The sequence below is a fragment of the Acomys russatus genome, chromosome 24 (assembly GCF_903995435.1).
Source record: "Acomys russatus chromosome 24, mAcoRus1.1, whole genome shotgun sequence".
Lineage (NCBI taxonomy): Eukaryota > Metazoa > Chordata > Mammalia > Rodentia > Muridae > Acomys > Acomys russatus.
The window spans coordinates 1739326-1749077 of record NC_067160.1 but is presented as its reverse complement, the minus strand read 5'-3'; the positions used below and the strand labels follow the sequence as shown (position 1 = coordinate 1749077).

Genomic DNA, 9752 nt, shown 5'->3' with positions numbered 1-9752 from the left:
GGAAAATGAATTTATATCTAAATCACTCAGATACTCTGTTATAAAAATATATTATCTAAATTTGAAGGGAATTCTTTAATAAGTTAAGTAGACCAGTAAGGCCTTACTGAGAGGGAAAGAACACAGGAGATCAGAAATCCTACCAAGCTGGGAGTTCAATGTGAGTCAGAATTCCTCTGTGATCTTACTGTCAACTTCTTCCTATGTATTCTCATCATGTGAAAGTTCAGATGGAACTTTGGAGACATTTCATTAGGATTTACTATTCCAAATCTCCCAATCTCCAGAGTGTGGTAGAATTTAAAACCAAGCTATGCTATTTTGTACTAATTTTGTTTCATCATAATGGAAGTAGAGAAGTTTTGGAAAATGATTCACCCGTTTATAATTTCTACATCTATATGTAGAAAAGATTGCTTATTCCTCATTAAAAATTTTTAGATAGCTACAGAGATTTAGGATGCTTCTCCTGTAATGGCCACAGTATATTTTGACACACTTAGTGACCTGAATTGGACTTATGTGTGCATTGAAAGACCCTTGCTAATAAAAACATTTGCCACCTCCTTCACCCACCTAGAATTGCCTCCTTAACCAGTATTCAAGCCTTCTTAAATCTAGTATTAAATTTCCCTTTCAATTACCAAATTGTAAGTCACTTAACTTGTGAATGATCATGTTTTTCAGATTTATATATGTTTCTTAGTGTCTTGATAACAGTAACTCCACAGGCCAATTAATTCCCGTGTAAGTCCTGAAGCCATGATCTATAAAATACCTCAGGCTTGATCCATTCTTTCACTCCAGATTAATGGATTTGCAGAAATCTCCTCTCAATGTTTTTTTTAAACATCACATACAGCACAACTTCCTTTGCTTGGCTTCATTTTGGGGTCATAAGTAGAAACAGAAGTTTACATATAGTATACTTAATAAAAACAAACAAGTAAACTCCTTCTCTTATTTGCCTATCATATCTAAATGTCTGGTATACAATCTCCTTTTGTATCCTTTGTGTGAATTATTTTAGGCAGAACTGCAATACCAGGTTGACATGATGAGATTTAATGCACAGGATGGGAAGATGTGAACATACAAATTAGATTGAGCATTTGGCCTCAAAGGAGATACAATTCCTCAAACTATCAAATTAAGGTCTTCCTCCGAGAATTAAAGACTATTTTAATTGGATATTTATAGTTATTTTTGGAAACTCATGAGACTATTCTGAGTAAATACATAAATCTCTCACCTTGTCTTTGTAATATATATAGTGCATACATATCCATAGGTAGTTATTTTCTGCATTTGGTAAGTAAAAATGTATCTTGAATGTCTGTGTATAGTCTTATAACTGTAAAAAAAAACATATTTACTGAGTTTCCCTTGACCTTTCTGTTAATATGTTGATGTTTCTCTGTGTTACCACAGAACCCGTGTCATATGCATGTATCGTTGGAGAACAAGCAAGTAGCTGTCTGAATGTGCCATGCCTGAAGGCTAAGTTATGGGGTTTTGTATATTCACATGCACAATAATAGAGAGGCCATTGTTAAAATACCTGTCCTTCCTCATGGTCATACTTTAATGAATGATTTATTAACATAAAAAGGGGAACCAAAAATTCATGCTTGTACTAAGACAGTTGCATTTTTTATTCATTATATAAATGTTATCTTCATATGAACATGCTTTCTAACACCTAAAAATGGCTCATTTTATTTGAAGTTTTATCTATGGTTAATAGCTACAGTGTTATGTGTGCTTCAGGAATTGACAGATTTTGTTTACTGCTATATGCTCCAATAATGGGACAAAAATATCATTTGTATGTGCACATGAATAAATATCTGAACTGTCAATAAGAAAGATTAATATTTGGATCTGAGTCTTTGTTACATATTATAAGACTACTTTTATGATTAAATTTCTTTAGATATCTCTGTAGAATTCTAAAGATAAATAAGAAATCTATGAATTTTAGCTGAAAAGAAAAATGTTACTATTCTTATTTATTTTATATCTGAAATGAGAGAGCACTCCTGAGGCAAGTGGAAATCCCAACATACATTACTAGTTAGGTTTTATATAGAATTAACCAGCTACATTTCTTTTTTAATTTAATTTAATTTAATTTAATTTTTATTTATTTATTTACAGTTTTAAATTATTTTACGTATACATTTATATTATTACACATATATAAAATAAACTACATACATCAAGAACAATAGAACAATCAGGAGTTATATTAATGTTCCTTATTTCTATCTTTTGATTTTACTTTTTCTCTGGAAAGTTTAGAAAATATAACAAAAGTATGGCCTTTCAAAACATAGGCCTATATAAAGATAAAATATGTAAGGTACAAGGAGTGGAGGGAGTGATTCAGAACTCTCTCTCTCCATGCATGTACGTGTGTGTGTGTGTGTGTGTATGTGTGTGTGTGTGTGTGTGTAATACATACAGAAAGAATGAAAGAGATATAGAAATCAAGATGTAGGGTAAGATACACACAGAACATTTAAGGTGCAGACTTAGTAGTGGTTTTACAGATGAATAGCAAGACATGAAGAAATAAGTGTAATTAATGGACAGTACAAAACATAAGGCACTGATCACATGTCTTGTCACTTACAGACTAAGAAAATGACTTCCCTAAACCACACTGCAGTGATGGATTTCATTCTTGTGGGGCTCACAGACAGCCCAGTACTTGGGAGGATCCTCTTTGTGGTGTTTCTGGTCATCTTCGCCATCACATTGGCAGGAAACCTATGCCTGATTGTGCTGATTCAGACCAATTCCCACCTGCAAACGCCCATGTACTTCTTCCTTGGGCACCTGTCCTTTGTAGACATTTGCTATTCCTCCAATGTCACCCCAAACATGCTGCGTGGTTTCATCTCAGACCAGAAGACCATCTCCTATGCCGGATGCTTCACCCAATGTCTCCTCTTCATTGCTCTGGTGATCACTGAGTTTTACATCCTCGCTTCAATGGCTCTGGACCGCTACGTGGCCATTTGCAGCCCTCTGCACTACAGTACTAGGATGTCCAAGACTGTTTGCATCTCTCTAGTCACATTCCCTTATGTGTTTGGCTTCCTGAATGGGCTCTCTCAGACTCTGCTCACTTTCCACCTGTCCTTCTGTGGCTCCCATGTAATCAACCACTTCTACTGTGCAGACCCTCCTCTCATCATGCTGGCCTGTTCTGACACTCATGTCAAAAAGACGGCCATGTTTGTTGTAGCTGGCTTTACTCTGTCGAGTTCTCTCTCTGTCATTCTCCTGTCCTATCTGTATATTTTTGCAGCCATCTTGAGGATCCGTTCGTCTGAGGGAAGACAAAAAGCCTTTTCTACATGTGGTTCTCACATGACAACAGTGACCATATTTTATGGAACACTTTTCTGCATGTACTTAAGACCTCCCTCAGAGAAGTCTGTGGAGGAGTCTAAAATAATTGCAGTTTTTTACACTTTTTTGAGTCCAATGTTGAACCCCTTGATCTATAGCTTAAGAAACAAAGATGTCATCAGTGCCATGAAACAGTTCATTAAAGGCAAAAACTTTCAATAAATGTCAATTTATGTCATCTTTAACTTAGTCATTTTAAAGCACACATTTGCCTCCGTGTCAAGACATTTTTCAAACTAGAAGATTTTGCTGATTTTCCTAATTGATTGTTGAAATTAGTATCTTTAGAAAAATATTTGGTAAAATATGTAATGCTGACATTGAAAAATACATCTCTTGGCAGAAAAACAATAGTCTTTTCTTGGTGTTCAATGATTCCATACAATGTCTTGTTTCTGTTAGGTGTACATGATTACCTATCTTTGTTCATTTTAACCCTTACAGTTCATCTTCTTGGGATAATATGATTAAAAACACATACCTGAAGTATTTTTAAATGTTTGAGTCATTAGATCATTATTGATACACTGACTTAGATGAAGAACTAAGTCTGATGTCTCAATAATTAGTTGAGCATTCTTGTAAACATTAAAGCTATGGATCATCATCTTAAGATTTCTGTTAGTTTTCTCAAAACAAAGCATTCAGTCACCATCTTATCTATTGAGTAGTATTTGTTATCATCTGCAAGTTTGAAAACATTCTGTTGAATGACATCTACTCATATATTGCTAAGAGTATTAATGAAGCCATGTTAGCCATATACTCTGCATATTTTTTCAGTACTGTCTCTTATATCTAAAATTTGATATTTTGGAAAAATATGGTCTACCCATTGATGTTTGTATACCCATGAATACTTGTTGGAAAAAATGTCTGAGTATAATCTCACTGTTTATGAGATTCACAGTCGCTGACATCTTAATGTTTGTGATAATTTTATATTTAAGGAAAATATAATTAGATTTTTTTCTCCCTTTCCTTTCCCCCAACTTCCCCCATGCTTTGCTCTTGACTCCCTCTCAGATTCATGGTCTCTTTAACTTTGGTTATTATCATTGGATGAGTATATAAATACCAGTGATCCAAAGTCAATGCAATCTTACTTCCTAGATAAAGTTGTTATTGTGTTACAAACTAAAACTAGTAACAAAATCAATAGCAGAAAAGGTGAAGTAGAAAATTAATCTCCTTAATCTTAACTCATTCATTACTAGACAATGAGATTGTTGTATGGTGAAACATATATAGGTAAGTTTCATTGAATTCCCAAAACTATTTGGTTCTTAATGTTTTCACTGAAATCAACATACAGCTGTTCTTTAAGACTCTTTGCTGTAAAATGTATAACTGATATTTGTAGAAAATAAACCGTCTGTAGTTTTTATAAAGCTGGATCATTCTAGAGTTTTTGTTTACTGAATAAATCTAATTTCTATAAGATTCCTCTTTCAGAAGCAATACTATAAGAGACAGTGCTTTATTAGTAGTGTTATAACACAGTGTGATTTAAGAAAAGGTGATTTTTGGTGTCAGCAACGAAAGAAAGAGAATGACAAAAGCCCATTTCGTAATATAACCCCTCGTCCTACTTCATTTTCATGAGTTAAATTATTTGTTCTGGGAGATTTTCACGTATACCAAACTTTGCAGTGTTGCTTCCATTTATAACCATAAAAATGATTTGAAGTCCAGATTCTAACTGGTTTTGACATATATATTTTATAGTCATTGCAAAATACACATTGTATTACCTAAATAATTCTATACTTATTTTAGTGACTTTTAGTTGCTGATTTGATATTATAATATAATTGCGTCATTTCCCCTCCTTCCCAACCTTTTTACAAAGCCTCTCATGACCTTCCAACTTTTACAAAGCCTCTCATGTGTACACTCCTTGAACTCTTAACATTCACGTCCTCTTTCTTCTTATATTTAAACACACACACACAATCATAAATACATAAATACAGCCTGATAAATCTGTATAATCACTTGTAAATATACACTATTAGGGCTATTTGGTATTGGACAACTATTTTTAAAAATTTGTCAAACTCATATAAAAATTTGTCAAACTCTTATGTCTTAGAAAAACTTAATTTCAGACATGGCACTTCTTAGTAGAAGTGGTTGACCTAATTTTAATCTTTATATATATTTCATTAATATTTATATGCAGAAATATGTGCTCCATTACACACTGTGATCATTAGGCATATTCCTTCTCAATAGTTCTTTTAAAGTATGATAAAACATGAATCAATAGGCATAAAAATATTTGTGAGTGACATTTAATAGCATAGCTGCTGCATTTCACATCACCATTTGCTTCAATCATCAAAATGACATAGTAAAAGTATAATTATTGTATTCTTAAAATTTAACATCTTAGGCAGAGAGAATAACTTCTTGAAGAAAAAGTCAAATTTTTGAAAAAATTCTAATGTTTGTGCTTAATTCACATTGTTTTGTTCACATGACTTTGACTTTCTCGTTAGGACAGTGGATCTCAACTTGTGGGTCTCAAACCCTGTGGAGATTGTATATTAGATGTTCTGTACACCAAATATTTACAAGACAGTGCATAACAGTAGCAAAATTACAGTTTTAAAGTAGCAATAAAAAATTTCATGGTTGGGATCACTGAAACATGAAGAATTGTAGCTTTAAGAAGATTGGAAACCACCGATTTAAGATATATAACACAGAATAGAATTACTGGGTTAAATGGTGTATGGACATACGTATTTATGTGTATTTCTTGTGCTTTATCTTGGTTCTTTTTTCTGCTTTGCTTTGCTTTTTCTTATTCTAGTCTGTTTGTTTTCACTTTATTGTTGGTCTTTAACTGCCTGTTTATTTTCTAAGATGAGAGAGAAAACGTGTGAATTCAAAAGAGAGGGAAAGATCTTAGAGGAGTTAGGAGAGGGGAACATTCAAAATATATTTTATTAAAAATATGAAGGGTTTCAGGGTGCTTCCCTCTGGACCCCAGATTATGTACAAACCACACCCAAACTCCAATTTCCTACACAAAAAGATCCTTTATTTATCAGGGCAACGAAACAAGATAGTTGAATCTGAATCAAGCAGAAACAACAGCAAATAATTTTGAAGGTGTAATTTGAAGAGAAATTTAAGAAACAAAGAGAAGAGGGTCAGTGTTAGAATGAGCTAGGGTGGGTTGTAAATTCTCATTGAGCATGTTAATTAGGGTATCCAAATGGAGACTTTTAATTGCCAGACCTTGTAATTTTGGTATCGGACCTTGGTGATCAGGCTCAGGAATGAGTCAAGCATACCAAAGTGGGCAAATAAAGGAACAGAACTTGGTGGCTAGCTCTAGGGGTATAATGCAGAGGTTCAGCATGAGAGAAACATGTAGAGAACTCAAGACCTGCCTGTGGCATGCTAGACCCTGCTAGAACCCTTCAAAAATATATTTTAATAAAATAAAAATAAAAGAAATTTAAAGGCAATGTACAATACGATCACAAAAAAAATAAATACTTCAAATATTTCAAAATTCAAGCTGATTTCTTTTGGTGGAAATTAACTTCCAAAAAGTGACTAATAATTTATACCTTTGACTAATACTTGATGGCAAGTACTCCCTGTCTCTCATCAGCATCAGCGACTATCTAAGATTTTCTGTTACTTTAGCTGATAATTTGTTTACTAGCCAGTTAAAAGTAGAAACTTGTATGTATAGATATCTTTGTGAAGGTGGAGAAAATGCTACCTAAATATTAAAAAGAATTTATATGCCAAAATGGATTGTCTCATCATCACAGGGACAGAAATCATGTTTTTAAATTCAGGCCAGAAGGCTGAATAGACAGTTTTGGGTGACTATTCAGGTAGTAAACTTTAACCTACACTCCTGTCATACTCAGGTAATCATGTTTATTCCTTTTCACATCTCTGATGGAGTTGAAAGCCAGGCAGCTTAGTTTTACAATGAGGCTTAGTTGCTTAGGTGTTAAAAGACTTTTAGGTCAAGACAGATGTTTTAAGTTGATAATGACAAGATGTGATGGAGATTGATTTACATTCAGAATTTTAGATGCACCAAGATAGGAAAGATGTTTTCTTCAAGGCTGTCAAATACAAATAGCCAAAATAAAAAGAATGCAACATTTATATAATTCCTGATTGTGTCATGGCTCTTCTTGCTATTGGTAGTTTATTGTATATATGTATAATAATATAAATGTATATGTAAAAAATAAAAATGTTTAATTAATAAAAATTTAAAAACATTCAGGGAATACATTGTAACTCACCTTGGGTCAAAAATGTTTCTAGGTGTCACTCAGTAAAGCTCTATAAAGTGAGTGGAAGAGACTATCTGCTAAATAGGATATACTAGAGAGAAGTTATCATTAAGACTAAACTCAGGAAATGTTTAATCATGAGATATGATGTCTGGGATTGAATTTTTTTCAATAACCTCCTCCAGCAACTTGATTCCAAGTTATACACTCAAAACATATTCTTTCCATTTCAAAGAGCCACATTCAAGTACAATATATCAGAGAATTTTTAAAAACTTCTTAAAATTTGGCAGGAGGTCATATATAGTATTGTATTTACATAATTCCATCTCCACCTCTCACCCCTTGTGTCTCAAACACGTAGCATCTCTTACAATTGAGAGTATAGTTTTGACAATTGAGGATGTAGTTTGCTTTAGTGAGAGACGGTAGGTTCTGAATTTTTCTGCACTTTACAGAGGTTTCTTATAAACACTCTTCTCAGAGCCTGCTTCACATCCTTGTTTCTCAGGCTGTAAATAAATGGATTCACCATGGGACTCACAAAAATACAAAACACTGCCACAATTTTGCCTTGCTCAACAGACTTCTCATTTGCTGGTCTCAGGTACATGCAGAAGAGGGACCCGTAGAACATAGTGACAGCTGTCAGGTGTGAGCCACAGGTGGAGAACGCCTTCCGCTGCCCTTCACTGGAACGGATCCTCACGATGGTGACAAAGATAAAAATGTAGGAAATGAGGATGATGAGAAGGGACCCTGTGAGATTAATCCCAGCTGACACAAACAGGGCAGTTTGTTTGATATAAGTGTCGGAACACGTTAACATCAGGAGGGGAGGGTCAGCACAGTAGAAATGGTTGATGGTGTTGGGTCCACAAAAGGATAGACGTGAGGTCAGTATCACCTGCATTGTGCCCACCATAGAACCCCACAAGTAAGGGAATGTGACCAAACAAATGCAAACAGGCCGAGACATTTTTGTGCTGTAATGTAGAGGGTTGCAAATTGCCATGTACCTATCATAGGCCATGGCACCAAGCATGTAATATTCAGTTAGGAGCAGAGTGACAAAAACAAAACACTGAGCCAGACATCCAATATAAGAAATGGTTTTTTTCTCAGATAGAAAATTAACAAGCATCTGAGGAGAGACATTTGTTGAGTAAAAAATATCCACACATGCCAAGTGAGACAGGAAAAAATACATGGGGGTTTGCAACCTGGGGGTGAACCTGATTAACAAGATCATGCCAAAGTTCCCTGTCAGTGTGATGAGGTAAATCACGAGAAACACCACAAAAAGAATTGACTGCAGCTCTGGCCTGGTGCTCAGTCCCAGAAGAATAAACTCAGTTGCCTCAGTGCCATTGTGCTTGGCATCTGAGTATGCCTTCATATTCCCTAAGAACGGAATGAGCAAGAGATATTACTTAAGTTACCTGGAAAACTCAAATTAGTGCTCAAACACTAAAAAAAAAAGTTCTTTAGTCGTCAATATGGGATAATATTAAAACAAACTGCCTGAATAGTTGACTATCTGATATAAACATCAATGACTATGGCCACCTGGGGATGTGGTCTGAATACAATTCCCTAAAGATCTACCCCTTACCCTCCTCTTTATAAGATCCAACATGCTGAAACTGATTAAAAAAAAACCCTTTTGAATGTACTAAAGTAAAACTTTGTTCTCAAGTACGGTATACCCTAGACGTGTCATCTTCAAAACAGATGCTGAGACCCACAGCCAAACATTAGTGGAAGCATAGGGAGTCATGGAAGGAAGGATAAAAGGACCTAGAGGCAACAAGAACTCCACAAGAAGACCAACAGAGCCAACTAATCAGGGTCCAGAGTGGCCCATGGAGTCTGAAGCGCCAACCAAAAACCATGAGTGCACTGGACCTAGGTCCTCTATGTAGGTGTAGCCGATAAGGAGTTCAGGCTACCTGTGGGTCTGCTAGTAATTGACTCTGTTGCATGTTTTCAATCACTTTCCCCTGCCAGGACTGCCTTGCCAGGCCACAGGGCAAGAGGAGGAAC

At 35.0% G+C, this 9752-nt stretch overlaps 2 protein-coding genes across 2 annotated transcripts; one reads left to right on the top strand and one right to left on the bottom strand.

The window, feature by feature from the left end:
* The first annotated feature begins 2649 nt into the window (after positions 1–2649).
* On the top strand, positions 2650–3585 carry LOC127207147 (olfactory receptor 5M10-like). The gene has a single exon (XM_051166497.1). It carries the CDS (start codon positions 2650–2652, stop codon positions 3583–3585), a length of 936 nt encoding a protein of 311 aa, XP_051022454.1.
* A 4536-nt stretch (positions 3586–8121) lies between these two features.
* Positions 8122–9105, bottom strand: LOC127207146 (olfactory receptor 5M11-like). Its single transcript, XM_051166496.1, has one exon. The coding sequence runs from the start codon at positions 9103–9105 to the stop codon at positions 8122–8124; it is 984 nt and encodes a 327-aa protein (XP_051022453.1).
* Positions 9106–9752: the final 647 nt, after the last annotated feature.

Bases quoted from the DNA above. Each gene is read 5' to 3' on its own strand.
- LOC127207147 (XM_051166497.1), top strand. From the start codon at position 2,650: ATGACTTCCCTAAACCACACTGCAGTGATGGATTTCATTCTTGTGGGG.
- LOC127207146 (XM_051166496.1), bottom strand. From the start codon at position 9,105: ATGAAGGCATACTCAGATGCCAAGCACAATGGCACTGAGGCAACTGAG.